General features: G+C 36.1%; 1 protein-coding gene across 2 annotated transcripts; it reads left to right on the top strand.

Moving 5' to 3' along the window:
• Positions 1-371: 371 nt before the first annotated feature.
• LOC144959949 (uncharacterized) lies at positions 372-19,776 on the top strand. 2 transcript variants are annotated; one of them, XM_078892819.1, is made up of 11 exons: positions 372-577; positions 3,958-4,053; positions 6,282-6,341; positions 7,770-7,835; positions 8,951-9,058; positions 9,952-10,062; positions 10,575-10,685; positions 12,230-12,473; positions 14,321-14,475; positions 17,217-17,419; positions 18,683-19,776. In XM_078892819.1, the coding sequence occupies exons 1-11, from the start codon at positions 468-470 to the stop codon at positions 18,859-18,861; spliced, it is 1,443 nt and encodes a 480-aa protein (XP_078748945.1). In that variant the 5' UTR covers positions 372-467; the 3' UTR covers positions 18,862-19,776. The 2 variants fall into 2 exon arrangements, with proteins under 2 accessions (XP_078748945.1, XP_078748946.1); XM_078892820.1 differs by lacking the exon at positions 8,951-9,058 and having other exon boundaries at positions 402-577.
• Positions 19,777-20,646: the final 870 nt, after the last annotated feature.

Raw genomic sequence — 20,646 nt, 5'->3', positions numbered from 1 at the left:
ATGATCGTCAGAGAAATATTTCATAAGGGCGTCCGCCAATGTTCCGATAGTTTAGAGCCAGTTACTAAGTTACCATGCGTCATTACGAGGGAAGTGACGTCATGACTGTTGAAGGTTATTACGGGATTCAACTTAGTCAACAGTAACCATAGCAGACGAGAGACGGAGGCTATGACAGTCAGAATTCACTTGTTCAAGTTATGTTATGCATTTATTTCACTTTTGTGGCACCTGAAACCTTTCGCCCGTGAATAAGAAACTGCATGACAATCGATCCGAATTTCAACAAGCTTATTGATTGAAAATAGGAGTCGCAGATGGATTCGTCAACTCATGAACGTCATCAACTCAATTTAGCTCATTTCCGCATTATAATAAACTTATCTGGCATTGACGTCGACTTGTCTACTTTCGCTTTCTAACCTAAACTAAACACCGACTAACAAATTGGATCAAAATAAACCACAATGGCGACAATGAGCAAGCTTTCGTACCTGAAACGGTACATGTCAAAAGAGGAATTGGAAGATTTAAAGATGAAGAATAAAGTGAAGAAAAAAATATTATCCAACTTAGAGTGAGTAGGCTTAACTAAACTATTCATCCATAGTTAGTCATAGCCCATGCCCATAGCCATAGAATAGTTTAGTAATAAAGTTTTATTTTAAGTTTAAGTAAAGTAAAGGCTGTCGTTATAATTTTTCTCAGACATTTCTGCCAATAAAGAAAACTGAATATTAGCAGACCCTGTCTGGCCTTTTCGTTGTTCGCAGACACATTTATCAAGTTGGTAGAAATATTTTAGGAAGCTGCTATTTTTACCGTACGGTGAAAATAGCCCGACCGTGTGTAGGAGGCTATTTTCACCGTACAAAGGTGAACGATTTTCACGGTACGATGATGATAGTGTGGGAGACTTTGTTCATCGTGAGTCTATCTAGATAGTAGGGGGTTTGGGAGAGACTTTATAAAAAAAGAAAAAAAAGTTTCGCCCTCCCAAACCCCCAAAATTATTTGGGTCCCCAACTTTGGGGTAGTACCCGGTGATAATAGTGTGGGAGACTTTTTTCACCGTCCCGTAATATTTTGGTGGACGATTTTCACCGTACGGCGATAATAATGTGGGAGACTTTTTTCACCGTACGAGTAATATCTATGTGGACGATTTTCACCGTACGGTGATAATAGTGTGGTAGTGGTAGACTTTTCACCGTCCGTAATATTTGGGTGGACGATTTTCAGGGTACGGTGATAATAGTGTGGGAGACTTTTATCACTGTATGGTAATATTTTGGTGGACGATTTTTACCGTACGGTGATAATAGTGCAGGAGACTTTTTTCACCGAACGGTAAATTCTTGGTGGACGATTTTCACCGTATGGTGATAATGGTGTTTAAGGCTATATTCAGTGTACGATGATAATAGTGCGAGAGACTACATATATATTCATTATAATGGTGTAGAAGGCTTTATTCACTGTACGGTGTTAATAGTGTGGGAGACTTTTTTCACCGTACGGTAATATCTTGGTGGACGATTTTCACCGTACGGTGAAAATAGCCTGACACACTATTTTCACCGTACGGTGATAATGGTATCTTGGTAGTTAACAAACTTCACGGCGTTTGTCTGTGTTGAACCCATGACCTCAAGAAGTCGGGGGTAGCGGCTCAAGATAGACATAGAGATTGAAATCACTATTTCTCGAGTTGTGAATAGCTCATACTCATACAGTAGAGCCACGCCCTCCCCGGCCAGGTGTTGTTGTTGTACCAGAAAGGTCGCGGGTTCGAGACCCCATCGCCGCCACGAAATTGGAAAGCTTCATCGGTAACTGTAACCAATTCTGAATCCGCCATCCCGCCTGTATTATTATAGCTTTGGGAGGCCTTCCGAAAGCTCATCATGCCAAATATTCGCTTCAAAGAAAAAATACAACCTAGTACCTTTAACTACCACTAATAGGAAAAAAACAAAACAAAAACAACCCTAGGACTGCTTTGCACTGCCTTTCAGTACCTCACAAATCAAAATGGTGGCCGAGAATCAAAACAATGGTCAAATTAGGAAATTTTTAACTTTCACAAACCTATCAAGGTTTGTTCTATATGATGACAAATTGAATAAATAAACGTCTGACAAAAGGTCCAAAGTGAAAATACAAATTGAAAGAAATGCTATAACGAGGAGCTTTCGGGAGGCCTCCCATGTTCTCGGCAAAATTTTTCCTTTTTTTTAAACTGGTCTGCACGCAGGAAGAAAATGATGTCGGGTCGAATTCTAATGGTCTGGATGCAGAGGCACATATGTCACAGTTAGTATCCTGGCTTCTGATTGGCTAATACATACGGTGAAAATAGTTTGTCAGGCTATTATCACCATACGGTGAAAATAGCCGAAAACACTATTTTCACCATACGGTGAAAATAGTCAGTCCGAATGTTTTATGCAAAGTGCCAAACTAGGCGTGAAAAAATGCCAGTGGTTTTTTTGTGTTAGTGTTATCAAGTGATATTTAAATTTTTACACAAGATGGTGCTCAAATGCGAAATCCAGCTTTTTTTAAAAAGCAAATGGATCAATGAAATAAGTTTTGGACACTTTGAACTGAAATGCCAAACTGGCAATTCGCCTTCTTTTTCTGACCAGCAAGAAACTTGTTAGTTAATGGCCAATAATGACATCACAAACCCATACTGCAAAGGTCTGCCGTCTTTTGTCTCTAATAGAGTGATGATACACTACTGTAGCATTAAATCCCGCTCACTCTCAATTTTTCAACCGGTCACGATTTCTTCCATGATGAAATTTAATCATGATAATTTGTTGGAATGACTTCTTAAATTACCACTTTTTGAGGGTGAAAATTTGTTGTGATTAACCAAAGTTTGTTGCAATTAACCAGTGACTTTTAAATAGAATTAATTTTGTTTATTGGAAAGTGTTGCGATTATCTGGAGTGGACTGTAATATAGTATTGTGGAGCCAGGGATGGCCGAAGCCATTCCGACACCAGGTTGGATCGCCAATTAATAAAAAATGTAGGTGGCGTTTTTATGCACCTCTGTTGGAGGTGTACAAAAATGCACCGATTTTATGCACCTCCATTGTAGGTGTACAAAAACGCACCGTTTTTATGCACCTCCGTTGGCGGTGATTGTAAATTAATGAAAATGTTACTGCATATGTCCATGAGGTTTAAATAGTTTTAGATTGTAGTTTAGCACGCTGTTTAGTGTTTACCGTTGTACGTTTATACAATGATAATAAATTAAAGAATAATAACAGTAATTGTAAAATTCAAAAGTAAAAAGAAACATGGCACACAAATACTGATCTCAAATAGATAAATAATTTTAGAAAATTAAAATCGAATTTTTTTAAAGACATGAAAAAGTGTTTGAAAAAAAAAAAAATGCTGTCTTTCTCAATAAAGTAATTTTTTTTTTTAATGTCGACAATGGAAATCGAACCCGGTACTCTCAAGGTTAGAGTCTGACAGCTTGTCCACTGAGCTACAGAGCCACCTGACTGTCATCATATTTAATAAGGTCTTTCTAAAACATTATTTTACCTTCAATGCAACTTCTATTTTCTGGTTTTATATTTCGATTTTTTAAATTATTATTATTTTTATATTAATTTAATAACAAAAACATCCTACAGATGTCACAATATAACTTTCGCCGTGTCCAAATACAGAAACACAATATCGCTGATGAAATTGGGTGGGATGCGCTTGCATGACGGAGGTGTATAAAAACGGTCCGTTAAGATACACTGTCAACGGAGGTGCATAAAAACACTACGAAAAATGTGTTTGTATCTCTGTCTGTTCTTGTTTGTTGGAAAGGAAAGTGAATCCATTCTTTTCCACACTGCCATTGCAGGATTCCTAGCTGATGTTTTAAAGTAAATACAGTAATCATTTCTCTCTCTCTTTTTTATTTTTCAGGAAAGACAAAGCAGGGGGTGAAAAGGGACAGTTGACAAGTGAATCAAGAAAGTCCTTATCTTCATCATCAAGGAAACCAAAGACTCAAATTAAAAAGTTGGTACTAATAGCTATTTTGCATTTTCCCAGACCTACTGCATATTATATTTTTAAAAAAAAAAAAAAAAAAAAAGCAAAATAAAAAAAATATATCAGAACTACTAACTTATACTTATAGCCTTAGTACAGAATTAGATAAGCATTTTTAATTCAATAATAATTGAAAAAGAAATTTGATTTCCAGGATGTTTATGTAAAGAACTTTCAAACATTTGATTCTGTTGATTGCAAATTAATAATCTATAAAATGCCATTGGCTAATATAAATTGCTAATATTCCTCCTGGGAAATTAAATTAACAGAATTCCAAAAGCAGGTTTCCTTTGAAGTTTATAGTTCGTAGCATATATACAGTCAAACCTGTCTATAACGACCACGCAAGATCAACGGTCAAATTGGTTGTTGTTGACATGTGATCGTTACATGCAGGTGTAATGATGAGGGGTGGGGGATTGTACACTATATTAGTCTCATCTTATTAAAAGCATTGGAACTTATCATCAGTCATCATTTATTACTGTGTATTATTATTATTATTATTATTATTATTATTATTATTATTATTATTATTATTATTATTATTATTATTATTATTATTAATATTATTATTATCATTATCATTTTTTAATTATTTGCTCTTTTTTTTGGTTTCTTTGCAGTTTTTTTGTATTATTTTTTATTTCAAATGTCTGTTTTCAAGTTCTTTTCTCTCTGACTCTTTTTAGGGAAAAGATTTGTGAGTTGTTTCGTTCAGTGTTCATTTAATTTTTTTAAAAATAGTCAGTGATAGAAGATTGTCTTTGCTTTAGTCTAGTGTCCAACAATTCCTGTCTTTGCTTTAGTCTAGTGTCCAACAATTCCTCTTCTATATGGTCAATGTTTTGTAATGATTTTGTCAAACATTCTTGCTCAAGAATTTTCCTAAGTCTCACTAGTGATGAAAATCCTTCCTGCAAGCTAATCTGTTCTTCTATTGGGTCATCTTCTCTGTCATCATCATTATATTATCATTATTGTCATGGTCATCATCATCGCAATCATTTTTTAAATGAGGAAAGGGAGGTCAGTCGCGTCATGTTTCCAATCAATTGGTCCGGTGTTCGTCAATTCTGACAAGTTGAACAACAAGGTGTTGATTTTGCATCCATGATGATTTTGCAGTAGCAGAGACTGACTGATAATTCAATTAAATTCGCGTTCATTTTATACCTGTCGCACATGTGTACAACATTACCATAACAGGAAAATTTGTTTAACAACGTGGAATGTTGAAAGTCAGTTTGCTATCAATAACCAAAGTCCAGACAAAAATAGCGTCAGAGCAGAATGAATTTATTGGATGTCGATACAGCTCGATTGCACAATTTACAACCCATCAACGACAGCGAGGTGCCGCGAGGCATGAAAGTCAGTCACCGTGCAATCATGTGAAGACCCGAACAGCCCGTCTCTGTCACCTATCGTGTATAATCTCTATTGTCGTCATTTGTAGTGTTGTTTAAACAAAGCTGAATGGATTGCAATTGGCAACAAGGGATCACGTGTGAATTTGTGAACACACACCAGGTGATGATTGCCTACTGAATAAATTATGGCAGGTTAGTAAACAAACAAAACGATAGGTTGTTAGGTTTGTCGCAAGGTATTAACTTTGACCATAGGCAACGAAGTTCCAATAAGTGGTCTTCAGTTCAAGTGGTCGCTATAGGAGGTATTTGTCTGTTTAGATCATGACTTTAGATGGTCTTGGTCGCGTCAGGGAGGTTTCCATTATATAGAGGTCAAATATGAGAATAAACTCAAGGGTGTCAACAGAGCTGGTCATTATGTAGAGGTGGTCACTAAGGCAGGTTTGACTGTATCAAAATGCAATTTATATTTAATTTGTAATTTGAAATCTAAGTTTACTTATGATCCCCTGGCCTTATTTATCGTTATAAGATATCGGGGGTGAGAAAAACAACATAATGCTCTAGAATCAGACATTTTTATAGGGAGACACTCTAATTTGTACCTGACCCAAAAGCTAAGAACAAAACGCAAGTTTGGAAATTTTTTATATCGTATCCAAATTTGAGAATCATGTCCCAAATCTTGGATATGGCAAATATACTGTATTTCAATTAAATCAGTTGTGGAATTAAGATTTTTCATTGTTATTGGATTATTTTTGTGCTTGCATAAAAGCTCACTTTTTAAAAAGTTATTTTTTTATTTTCAAACAGGAGACATGATTCTGACTCAGATGGATCACCACCAAGGAAATTTACATCTCAGCTTGTCGGGTAAGACAATGGCAATAATAGTAGAAGTAGCGTTATGGCTACCTACACCTCCAAATTTATTTCATCAATCCAGCTTAAGAAGTTTTCTTCCGCCCTAAGAACTGTTTCATATCCACCTGCAAGTTTAGTAATTGGACAATGGAGGATGCTCTTTCGGAAATGATTTCCAGCAGGCATTACTGTTCCCAAGTTTCCATCTGCGTATATTTGATGCAGTTCTGTCATGTCCTGTTAAGAGGCAATTTGAGGAAATCCAGTATTTCCTGGTGTTGTGGAATGCAGGCATTATTTTGGTGGGATCTTTTAAAATGTTTCCTCCTATTGGTATTTGGTGGAACAGGGAAATACCAACAGTGGCAATTACAATAATATATGTAAATATAGTGCTAGCAATGATTTTGATAGAATTGATAATGATAGGATGATGATAATGATTATCATCGTTGATGAGAATAATACATTATGAGTTGTGAAGGACCAATTGCCTCAAAACCTTTTATATCGAGATCAATGTCATGCTTAGAATTGAATTTGAATTTTTAGCTTAGCCCATTACATTTAAGCCAAAAATAAATTTCTCCAGGGAGAAGAGTTGATTTTGCTGCTTCAAGTTCTAAACGCTTAACTTTCCAGATTACGATCATTTTAACTATATAATGAATTCTCTTCCTTCCAACATGATATCAAATTGACAAATTGGGTCACATTTAAAATGTGAGATAAAAGCAAACTACACAATAATCAGTTCTCGAAAACTGAATTAGGAAATGAGGGTTTTCACGGCAGTGCTATTTAAACACTTACAAATTTTGTGAGATCTTTTTTAATTTTAAATTAAAAAAACTTACAGAGGTGTCAACACATTTTTCCATTGATCGATCGCTATTAAAGTACAATTGCAAAATTCTGGCTTTTTCTTTATTATTGATTGTTTCCTTTCTGGTTTTCTGGATTACAGAGAAGGACTTCATTGTTATCATCATTTAAATGTGATATAACATTCTTGGCTTAAAAATAACAAGTTATAAAAACTTTCTTTTCCTCATTACGTATACGGTCCATCATCACTAAACCGTCTTATGTTAGGATGAATTGGACCCCAAAGTGTGTCTTTAGAATCTATTACAATTATAACAAAGACTGGCTTTTGAGCCTTTTCAATGTCAAAAAATATAACATTTATTTCCCACAATGACACAAATAGAAAGTAACCCCTAGCTGTAGCTTCATGTTTCTGTCTATAAATTCAATTTTCAGCACTTTTGTCATTGAGACATAATACGGCTTTGAGACGGTGAGTCACATGTCATGATCTATATTTATTTTCCCGTTTATAATAATTTATCCTTTTTCAAAAAGAACGTCAGAAGCCAATTATTAGTTGTTTGTTGTGAAGCTTCAACTTTATTTTCTCTTTCATTCTTTTAGAAAAATCAGACACGACTCCGAATCGGACCAGTCCCCTCCCAGGAAATCTGCTAAAGACCCTTTGAGGTAATTTTAAAAATCTTATCTTATCATATTTTCGTAATGGCTAACTGGGATAATAAATTATTATTAGTAGTAGTGGTATTGGTATTATATATCATCATCGTCATCATCATCATTTTTATTATTATTGTTATCATTATAACTATTATTGTTGTTATAGGGGCTCTTGATTGCTCAGTTGGTAGAGAACTCACTTCAGGAGTAAAGGGACCAAGATCTATTCCTGGTGCAGTCGAGATATTTTTTGGACCTCCCTGTCCACTTAGCAGTGATTGGGTAGTTAAATCTGGTGGAATGTACTTTATGATTGTGATAGATTATAGCATCCTATCCTTAGGATAATAAATTGCTCTTGTCCGCATTTCACACTATAGAAAGCTTGATAAACTCTAGCTCCATGGAACAAATGGCTCTGATTTACTACTTTTGAAAAATTAATATTATTATACATGACATGATATTGAAACAAACAATTAATAATCAAATTTTTTAAAAATAATTTAATTTGAAAACATTTTCTTTAAGTCTGCGTCATTCTGTTTTATTTGAGATATAACATATTGTCAGTTCTATAGAGTCACGTCTCTCTTATCCGGACACCTCTGTTCCTAATATTTTGTCCGGATTACCAAGACATCCGGATAGTGGAATCAGTCTCTAAAGTGTACAAAGACAAATTTGGAATTTGTTTTACTGATTCTGATTTTTTTAGCCAACAATTTAGAGGAAGATTGGTAAAAAAATTTTTTAATAAAAGGGATATTAAAAAGTTAAAAAATAAGGGTGTCTGACCAATTTATTCAAGGGGGCAAGTTGAGAGGAATATATCTGTGGAGCATGCATATTTTGGGTTAATGTATGTCTTCTTTGTTTTTGTTTTTTTTAAATCCAATATTTTCCCCAATGTTGTTAAAAAAAATGTTTGTTGCCTATAGCAAGTCTGCTTAAGTTGAAATTATTAACTTTAATTTTGAATATAATTAACCGAGAACTCACAGACATTAGATATTCACTGAAGTGTTCCCTCATTCATTAATTGATCCATTTGTTCATTTGAATATTCAATCATCCAAACATCCATCCATCTATCCATCCCATCCCCGTCCATCCATCCACAGAAAAATCCGCCATGATTCAGACGACCAATCACCTCCTAGAAAATCTTCCAAGAAAGCCTCTGACTCAGACCAGTCACCCCCAAGGAAATCTTCCACGACAGCAGCAAGGTGGGCCTACGGTTTACGATGCAATCTTTCCTTGAAGTACATTTGTTTACTTTTGTTTGTCTGTTTTCCCCTGAATTTCTCCCATTTTTAATGTGGTGTCTGGATTTTATTTCCTTTATCATATTTCTTCATGATAATATAGTAATTATTATATTAGTAAAATTGCTAACTTTAGAGTCATTAAATGTTGTTTGACAGATTTTAATTTCGTAATGATTTATTATTTGTATTATAAAGATTAAAGCTTGATTCATTTTATGTGCATTATCATCATCTTCATCATCATCATCATCATCAATGGTAGCTTGTGTTGGTAAATATGTCACTGAACAACAGTCTGCATTTGATTCAATCTTCTGAACGTCTTAAATGTTGTTTTGCAGGTTGAAATGTTCTCATAGATTTTTGGTGTGTGTCATCGTCTGCCGCACTCTTGCTCTCTTTCCATCAATGAAACTGGAAGCCGCCAAATTTTTAATGCTCTTGCCCCTACATGTTGAACAAAGCAACTACCACATTATCTCATTTGTTGTAGTGTTATTCATCCTGTTTTGTTGATAAAGGGGAAACCTGAAACGTCCAATTTATCTGTTTTCGTATAATAAGTCGAAGCTTACATTCAATTTCACATTGTTATTTATTTCTTCGAGCTTCGAGCAGCACCATTTACACTATTGATTGGGTGTGAAATGAAAGTCGGTCTATAATTATTTTAGTGATTTCATTGTCGCTGCTGTTGAGTTTTTGGTTTTTAAAGAATCCTGGGTTTTTTAAAAAGTAAAAATCCTAATTTTTAAATTGTCTTACCCTGTAGCATTATAGGTTGGCGGTTTCCTTAAAATCCATTGTTTATTTGAATCACTTCGTCCATTCACCCATTCAACGATCCACAGAAAAACCCGCCATGATTCAGACTCCGACCAATCACCTCCTAGAAAATCTTCCAAGAAGGCCTCTGACTCAGACCAGTCTCCCCCAAGGAAAACTTTCACATCAGCAACAAGGTAATTGTACCATTTGTGTATTGTTTATGACTGCCAACTCCTGAATTTATTTTTTTTTTGTTTTTGTCCAGAATTTTTCCTAGGACTGCCAAGTACGGGACAGTTCGGCATTTGTGACTACTGTCCCACTGTCCTGCCTCACCAACTCATGTCCCACATTTGTGACCACTGTTCCACTGTCCTGCCTCACCAACTCATGTCCCGCATTTGGGACTACTGTTTAGTTTATATTTATTGGTTTAAAATGATGGTCTTTTAAAAATAACTTTGTGAATTATTTTTATATGGTTTTATTTTTAGCATTTTAGCACATTATTTCAAAGTTGAAATCCTGATTTTTAAAGTTGTCTAATCCTGATTTAGTGGTGTTATGGGTTGGTTTTCCTGAACATCCATTCATTTGGTTTGTTTTGTTGGTTTTGTTTTAATGTTTGTATCCATCCGTCCGTCCAGCTATCCAGCCAGCCATTTATTCATTGATTCTTCCATCACATCCATCTATCCATCCACAGAAAAACCCGCCATGATTCAGATTCCGACCAATCACCTCCTAGAAAATCTTCCAAAAAGACCTCTGACTCAGACCAGTCTCCCCCAAGGAAAACTTCCATGACGGCAGCCAGGTGAATCTACTGCTTATGCCTTGTTAGGAGCTTCTAGCTCCCGTATTATTTTCCTGGAATTATCCAGTATTTTGGGGGATTTGGATTTTTAAAATCCCATGTTTTTTTTTTCCCTTGATATCATTAATGAATTAATGATATTTTTTTATAAGATTTGATTACACAGATTTTAATTTCTTATTTTTTCATATCAAGCAAGGTTGCCTATTTTCCACATAAATACGGAATTCAGTATGTTATAAACCCTCAGTATATTTTTCCACCACCTGTTAAATGAAAAAAGTCAGTACACAGTGTGTTTTTACTGGAGTCCAGCAGTCAGGAAGGGGTTGGTCTATGTGTTTGTGTAAACGTTCAGTAAATTTTTGCCTGATGAATGGACGACCTTGATCAATATTATGTGGCTATATTGTCTTGTGATATGGCCCTTGCCTCCATACTGTAAGGTCCAGGGTTAAGCCCCATTCTGAGCGGGCCATAATTGAAAAGGCTCTTTACTCACTTTCCCTCATGGTACTCAGGTGTAAAATGAGAACCTTTCTGTGAACAGCATTGTCTCTGTCTGAAAAAATTGTAATATTGCCTAACAGAAAACAGACAGAGAGAACAACGATTAAGTTATGTTCAAAATTACAAACAAAATGATGGCCATTTCACCAGAACAACTTGGCATACAACAAAATTCACACACTCAAAAATACTAAAACACCAATCTGCAAATTCAAACATCTTCAAATATTCGTTTTCACCTCCAACATTCAAAGACCAGAAAGCTTTTCCCGAATCAAGTTATGTACACAACGTATTTAGACACTTTCAAGCGAAGATTATCAAACCACATCAGCCTTAACACCAACAATGGCTGCTACCACATTCAACAAATCTCTTTGCCCTCGAATACAAATGCTCAGAATTGAGTCGACCTCGAGTAAGATTCAAATTCAGATTTAGAACAGGCGCTATGTATCGTCCTGCATTGTTAAATGTTGCTGTTGGCTAGAGAGACATTTAAGGATGCAAAACAAGTGATTGTATTGCATGAAATGGAATGTTGATTTCATATGGCTTGCATGGAGGAACAAATGAAGCATTGTGAAGTGCATTGAGCGTGGTCAATCGATGACAATGCACTATATAGATTTCCATACCCATTTTTTTTTTTTTTTTCATATTATATTATTTAAAAGAGATAAAATAGTAGTCATTATGGTCAGCTTTATAGATCAACAACTTACCCTCAAAATGATTAAATAACACTTCACAATCCTTCAAATTATGTACTCTGTCATCAACTTTCATTTTCAATAAGTCTTGATGACTTAGGGGTGCTAATGAAGTTTTGAAATTGAGGCAGAAATTTCATAATTTTACAATTTTTTTGTAGTAGTAGGGAGGTCTGATGAATTTCTTTTCCATTATTGGGGGAGGGAGGGGGGGGGGTGTGTAAAGAGTGCTAGAACGTTGTCTATACTGTTGTAAATTTAAGAGTATATTTTTCATTCTTTGTAATGAACACTTTGACTTTTGGACATTTTTGATTCCAGAAAACGACATGATTCAGACTCAGATCAGTCTCCTCCTCGTAACCGTAAGTCATCACCTCCCATCTCTAGGAGAGGTGACCGGCCATCTCGGTTTTCAGACCTCTCCCCACCCAGGGGCAAGACAGGTACAAGCACCAAGGCCACGAAGACGATGAGTGGAGCAACTGCTGGTTTATCATCTGCTGCGGAAATGAAAAGAGAGGCTAAAGTGCTCAAGGAAAAGGAAGAGAAATCTTTTCAGAAGGTGAAAAATTTCACAATTCTTTCTTTTTTTCTCTCTCTTTTTTTCTTCTTCCTCCTTAGATAGGTTGCAATCAAGTCTTTAAAATGAGCTAAAAGAATTATGACATTTGAGTATGAGATGGAAATAAATTACAAAAATAAAAAAAAGAAACAGAAGCTAAAAGTGACTGATAATTCATTCAGTGGAAACTGAAAATGTGACAAATATTGTGTTCACTAAGCTGAAAATGTGACAAAAAATGTGCTCAAGAGAAGCTAAAAGTGACAGATAATGCATTCAATAGAAACTGAAAAAGTGACAAATATTGTGTTCAATAAGCTAAAAATGTGCTCAATAGAAGCTAAAAGTGACAGATAATGCATTCAATAGAAACTGAAAAAGTGACAAATATTGTGTTCAATACGCTGAAAATGTGACAAAAAATGAGCTCAATAGAAGCTAAAAGTGACAGATAATGCATTCAATAGAAACTGAAAAAGTGACAAATATTGTGTTCAATACGCTGAAATTGTGACAAAAAATGAGCTCAATAGAAGCTAAAAGTGACAGATAATGCATTCAATAGAAACTGAAAAAGTGACAAATATTGTGTTCAATACGCTGAAAATGTGACAAAAATGTGCTCAATAGAAGCGAAAAGTGACAGATAATGCATTCAATAGAAACTGAAAAAGTGACAAATATTGTGTTCAATACGCTGAAAATGTGACAAAAATGTGCTCAATAGAAGCTAAAAGTGACAGATAATGCATTCAATAGAAACTGAAAAAGTGACAAATATTGTGTTCAATAAGCTAAAAATGTGCTCAATAGAAGCTAAAAGTGACAGATAATGCATTCAATAGAAACTGAAAAAGTGACAAATATTGTGTTCAATACGCTGAAAATGTGACAAAAATGAGCTCAATAGAAGCTAAAAGTGACAGATAATGCATTCAATAGAAACTGAAAAAGTGACAAATATTGTGTTCAATACGCTGAAAATGTGACAAAAATGAGCTCAATAGAAGCTAAAAGTGACAGATAATGCATTCAATAGAAACTGAAAAAGTGACAAATATTGTGTTCAATAAGCTGACATTGTGATAAATCATGTTTTGAATAGAAGATGGAAGACTGGCAAATAATGCGTTCAATAGAGGCTGAAATGTGAAAAATATCACAGGAACAAGGAAAACTTGTACAGATAATGGTGGATGTCATTTATTTTTGATTGATGCTTATTTTTTTTTTTTTCTCATGAAATTTGGACTTTTGGAGAGAATATATATAAATTATGATATAAGGTCATTTTTGTATTGTGCGGTTTTGTGGTCTTGTGGTATAAGACTCACCTTTTTGTGGTATAAGACTCACCTTTTAATGGGTAGGTCCATGGTTTGAAACCCGTTCTGGGCCGTTCAAAGTTAAGTCCTTAAAAAGGACTCTTCATTGACATTCTCTCACCCCACTCATGTTCATGTGTAAAATGACTTTCTTGCCGGTAACAGATGTCTTTACCTACATGTTTAGTGTAACTGTATGCTTGGGACTCCTTATAAAGTGTTTTTAGCTCATTTAGTGGATATTACCCACTTTACCTACATGTTTAGTGTAACTGTATGCTTGGGACCCCCTGTAAAGTGTTTTTAGCTCATTTAGTGGATATTACCCTATATGAAGGCTCGAATTGTTATTTTTTTCTGCATCAAAACAACAACGATATTAATAAAGTCATAAAATTATAGAGATGATGAATGGTTAAATAGAGTGTTAGTGTGATGTCTATATTGTCTCCATATGTGTTTGGACTGCATAACAACGCCACGATGTTTTTCTATCTCCCATGTCATCCTGTGTTTACGCAGATAGATGACGAGATACTGGGTAAAAATGCCAAGACTGTCATGAGGGACAGGGAGACAGGCAAGAGAAGAAATCTACAGGCTGAGAAGGAGGAGGATGAGGAGAAGACAAAGAAACTGGAGGAACAGAAAGCTAAATATCAAAAATGGGGCAAAGGGTGAGTTTTATTTCTACAGTGAATCCTATTGAAAGAAATATTGTATTTCATCATTATCAAAACTCTCATCTTCATCTTCATTGTCATTATCACCGTTATTTGTCATTATCAACGTTATCATCAGAATAGTGGACGTCGATTGGCATGACATTTTTATCCTCATATCATTGCAGTGCAGGTCCACGATGACCTGGTTATTTGGGCAGTGGGATGGGTAGCCTTAGTCTGTACCAAGTGACCCCAAAAACATGAAACCCAAAGAAAAGGCAATAAGAACAAAATTACAAATGCTAGAAAGATAAAAAATGATAGTATTTGATAGAACATTTATCCACGTTTATTCTGACAAAATTTCATGGATGTTGTTTGATATTTACAGCATTTGTTTGCACACATTTTCAACCTGTTAACAAAATAAATTGTCAATGACATTCTGGCAATGCTTGACTGGGATCCGTGTTGCTTCTCTTGAAATTTCCTTTAGAAGGTTATCCAAGTTATCTAATTGTTGATGCATTAACCGATCATTTAAATATCCCCATAGATAAAAGTCACACGGATTGAGATCAGGGCTGTGACTTCCCCACTCATACCTAGTCCATACCTGCCAACCTGTCCACTTTTGGCGGAATCATTCCTATTTTCATTCTTCTTTTGCCACTATTCCGCCATTGTCTCTAAAATTCCGGTTTTCAAAAAGGATGATAATAGTAAGAAGAAAAAAATGAAAGGGGGTTAAAAAGGTGATTTTTTAAAATGATTGTCAAAGGGAATTAAGTAGGAAAATGAATTGCACTCCTTTCCCCTTCACCATTCCATTACCTAATACATGTGATATGTAGTTTTGATAGCTGTGCTGAATATTGTATTTATGTTTTTGGTGGCAAAGTTGGTGGTCATTTTGATACAGAATTATCCATTGTTAAAAGATTCCTATTTTTTGACTCAAATTCCTATTTTCTGACCTTCTGATTCCACTTTTGGAAAATGAAGGGTTGGCAGATTAAAATGCTCCGGTGAGCATATTCTTTCAGAAAATGCAAAATGCATATCCAAAATTTTCACCTTCCGACTGATTATGTCATACACTGACACAAATTTTTGGCATTCAAACATGCCAAAGAAGCAAGCCTCCATAATCGGCTATGTGGTCTTGTAGTATGACACTCGCTTTCGGATCGAAAGGTCCTGGGTTTGAGCCTTGCTCGGCGCATAGTTGAATCCTTGGAAAAGGCTCTTTACTCACATTCTCTCATCGTATTCAGGTGTATAATAAGTAACTGGCTGTTAACAGCGTTGTCTCTGTCCGAAAAATTGTAATATCGCCTAACAGGCGTCATGTCTCGTCCTACATGTTAAATGTTGCTGTTGACCAGGGACCCCTTGTAAAGCGCTTTGAGCACATTTAGTGGATATTGCGCTATATAAAAGCTCATTTATTATTATTATAGATCTGCTAGTCCGATGACTAATGGGTTTCGAGGTGAAATGTTGTGCAATCAATTACAACGAGTTGTTAGCAGTATGTGGTGTTGCTCTGTCCTGTTGTAGCCATTGTAAGTGTACATGTTCACCAACACCACGCTCTAATGGTTTCAAAAAGCATTTCAAGATGCCAATGTAATGCTCGCTAGTAACAATGGTGTTCCTGTTCTCATCCATAAAAAAATAAGGATCAATGACCCTTGATAACAAATTGCACACCAAACTGTCATTTTTTGGTTATGCAAGCCTTTAATGGAATACTTCATCTGGTTTCTGAGAACCCCAAAATACATAGTTTTTATTGTTCACATAGCTATTAAGATAGAAATGAGATTCGTCACTGAACCAAATTTTTTAAACAGAATCAGGCTGGTGTTCAGTTGTGTCAAGTTTCCGTTGTCACATGGCAACCCTTTCCGTTGTGTGTTGGTCAGTGAGTAAGTGATATGTTTGTATTTTGTATGGTGTCGGTTTCAATTGCTCTCTTAGGATTTGATGCAGTAACTCACAGGGTATGTCAAGCTCAAGTGATCATCTAGGAATAGATTTCTTAAGTCTTTCCTGACCTGATTGATGAACAATGCCCATGTTTTCTGTTGTTGTTTGCGTTTTAGGCCACCCGTTGTGTACTGCTTTCAAGGGTGATTTTTACTCAAGTTTTTAATTGAACCATATTTATTGAAGTGGGAAGACCTCCAAATGGCATGCAGCTCTTTTCTCACATGTTCAAATTAAATTCATTGACAAACGCGCTTTGTGTTTTCTTTATGGAATTTGTTTTATGAAACATTTGCTTAGCAAAAATTTGTTGAGGTATGCTGAACTGATCGCATTGTTTTTCCGTGATAGGTTTGTTGAATAACGATTTTATTTACATTTTACATAATGCTGATGAGTGTAGATACTGACAAAATAGAGAGGGTAAGCAGGGTAACCCCTCTTAGATGCATAATAAAAAGCTGAATTAAGTAGTAAATAGAAATAGTAAATAATGAATTTATATAGCGCCTAAACATCCATGTTAATCTTGCTCTGCGGCGCTTTACATAATAAAAATGTTTAAAAACAACAAAATTAAAAATCATGACACTACATAATAAGCATGAATACAAAAACAAAATCTCAGCAACACCTATTTCATGAAAAATAAGCCTCACAGAATAACTCAGTCTTCAGACATTTCCTGAAAGATGATACATCTGCAATCTCATTCTGGTAACAAAAAATAAAATGAAAACAATGATTTGTATATTTAGGTTGTCCCAGCAGCAGGAGAAAGATCGACTTCTTGCAGACCAAGTCCATGAGGCGTCCAAACCACTGGCCCGATACAAAGATGACAAGGACCTTGATGAAATGTTGAGGAATGAACAGAGGGCAGAAGATCCGATGCTGGCTTTTATACAACGGAAGAAAGACAAGGAGGATGCCAAGAGTGGAAAAACGAAACCTAAGAAAGGTAAAAAAAATTAGGGAGCAGACACCAGTGTTAGATAAAATAATCTGACGAAATAATTATATTAAATCTGTGTGTTTGAAACAGTGCTAGACAAAGCAGAAAGAAAAATATTCGGATGATTTTTTTTCTTGTATTTTTCTTTCGGCTTTGTCTGAAACTGTTTCATATACATCTTTTCAGATTGTTAGATGAACTAAAAAAAAGTATGGATTTGATAATAAAAAGTATTTTATCATAAACTGGCAAAACCCCTACATCTTCGATATAAACACCCACCTAACAGTCTAAACAAATACAAAAGAACAAAGAACAGAGTAATATCAACTTCATTTAATTTCTTACTTATAAACAACCAGCTATTTTTGTCCAAGCAAGCTTGCAGGGTGTCACTAATTTTGTATTTTGATTGGACAATTACCTACTGGTTAGCATTCTTAGTTTTTCCCATCCCAACCCTACCCCCTCCACTCCCCCCCCCCCCCTCCTCTCTTTCTCTCTCTCTCTCTCTTCTCTTTCCCTTTGTCTGTCTGTCTCTCTCTCTCTTTCTCTCTCTCTCTCTCTCTCTCTCTCTCTCTCTCTCTCTCTCTCTCTCTCTCTCTTTCCCTTTGTCTGTCTCTCTCTCTCTCTCTCTCTCTCTCTCTCTCTCTCTCTCTCTCTCTCTCTCTCTCTCTCTCTCTCTCCCTCCCTACCCCCCCCCCCTCTCTCTCTGCCGTGTTTGGTTGTATATATGTGTGTTGAGCAAACTCATTTGATAGATTCATAGATAAATACATGGTAGGTAAGATTTTCTATCCAGTCGTTTTGTTCCTCAATCTGTAGGAAATCGTTGGCTGTATGGAGTCTACTGTTATAATTGATGAGCAGAGAATTCTTCATTTTTCAAAGCTAATTTTTTATCCACCTGACATTTTCAATCAAAAAAAATTTTTTTTTTAAGTGAGCTTTATATAGCGCAATATCCACTAAATGTGCTCAAAGCGCTTTACAAGGAGTCCCTGGTCAACAGCAACATTTAACATTTAGGACGGGACATGACGCCTGTCAGGCGATATTATAATTTTTCGGACAAAGACAACGCTGTTAACGGCCAGGTACTCATTTTACACCTGAGTATGGTGAGAGAATGTGAATAAAGAGTCTTTTCCAAGGACTCAACTATGCGCCGAGCGCGAGGCTCGAACCCAGGACCTTCTGATCCGAAAGCGAGTGTCATACCACTAGACCACATAGCCGCACTATTACTTGTAATCCAATCCTTTTCAGAGTTACCCAAATACAAAGGTCCAACTCCACCACCCCCGAACCGTTTCAACATCCTTCCCGGTTATCGATGGGACGGCGTGGACCGATCTAACGGGTTTGAGAACAAAATCTTTGCCAACATCAACAACAAAAAGGCCGTAGCGGAAATGGCGTACAAGTGGAGTACAGAAGACATGTGAGAGAATGTTGGGATGGCTGATGAAGTAAAATGGTCATCAATATGACGTCGGCGTCGGCTACTGAGGAGGACAAGTAGATCCTGTCTGGTCAATTTTTATATTGTCAACTTGTCGTAAAGTCATCTTACTTTGTTAATTCTCAGTACTGTACTTGGGGGCAGTGTGGCTCAGTGGTACGGTCTTTGCTTCCTGCCCGAAAGGTATCGAGTTCGATGACCCGCTGCTGCGCTGTGCGGCCTTGAGCAAGTCACCTCGCCTTAGTTCAATTTGCGGCGCTGCACTGCGGCTGACGGCTGGGTTATTCCAGTCTTCCCTTGGAATAGACCCTAGAGACAAATTTCCCCTATGGGATGAATAAAGGGAATTTTATTTTTTATTTCATTTATTTTTAATACTTGGAGATGACCAGTTTGCTCTGGTCACCTGCAATAATGAGAAGAGGTATTATTGATATTGATAGGCTTAAGTCTTGTTGAAATAAATTCATGTCCATAAAACCAGCAAATAAGGGATCACTCAGAAAATGGAGATTAATTAGTGTACGAGTTTTCAAGTTAGCTGGAAACTTGTTATTTTCAAGTTAGTTGTGAACTTGTTATTGTCAAGTTAGTTGTGAACTTGTTGGTACAGCTTGTATAACGGCCTTGAATGCAAAGGTACACCGGGCACATTGGGAAATGTTATAATCTCCTTTCTACAGCCTATATAATCATTTAAATCATGCATGGCTATAACGGGGTAATATATGAGGCTGGCTTACAAAACCCCTAAAGGTGCGGCAAGCTTTGATTTGAGATATGAGTAATAATCAAAGATTATGTGAATTTCTAACAATTTTTAATCATTTTTGTGAATAATAAATCTTAATTAAGAATTGATTCGTGATTGTAATAAAGCTTGAAAAAAAAAAGTAAATGTGATTTTTTTTGTTTTTTTTAAGACATGCCAGTCGCAAAACGGGTAGACGCTTGGCTGATAGATTTAGGGAACACCTGAGAGATACATCTCAGCAGAAACATGTACCTGTTTCTGATCATTTTAACTCTCCTTTCACTCTTCTTTCCTTAATTCACCCATCCCCATCCTTCTATCCATCTCTTCATCTACCTACAGACTCTTAGGTCCTGTCTGGACGCCCATCCAACTTGCTCACTCGTCCATCACACTCAATGCCCTCTCCTTCTCACCGTCCCATCCCTACTTGACCATCTCCAACTCCAGCAGTTTTCATTTTTTCTTTCGGGCTGCATAAGCCCAATTTTTGTGTGTTTTTTTTAATTTAGTATTGTGGATACACAATTCCAACACCATTCATTCCTGCCAACATCAACCTTGTTTGAATCTTTGAAGGCAAAGATATAATATGTCATCTTTAGAAATGGCTTTCAATACAATATGTGAATTTCCTTTCCACTCTTCTAACATGTTGAAATGTTTTCCTTTTAATGTCATTTCAAGGGTGCGGCTATGTGGTCTTGTGGTATGAAACTCGCTTTCGGATCGGGAGGTCCTGGGTTCGAGCCTCGCTCAACGCATAGTTGAGTCCTTGGAAAAGACTCTTTACTCACATTCTCTCACCGTACTCGGGTGTAAAATGAGTACCTGGCCATTTACAGCGTTGTCTCTGTCCGAAAAAATTGTAATATCGTCAAACAGGCATCATGTCACGTACAATATGTTAAGTGTTGCTGTTGGCCAGGGATCCCTTGTAAAGCGCTTTGAGCACATTAAGTGGATATTGCGCGATGTAAAAGCTCAATTTAATGGTCGTGCGAAGAGAAAAAA

This window comes from Berghia stephanieae, chromosome 14 (genome assembly GCF_034508935.2).
Source record: "Berghia stephanieae isolate SIO BIC M18660-M18661 chromosome 14, UCSD_Bste_1.3, whole genome shotgun sequence".
Classification (NCBI taxonomy): domain Eukaryota; kingdom Metazoa; phylum Mollusca; class Gastropoda; order Nudibranchia; family Aeolidiidae; genus Berghia; species Berghia stephanieae.
The sequence above is the reverse complement of the archived record's forward strand: the minus strand, read 5'-3'. Positions and strand labels throughout refer to the sequence as shown.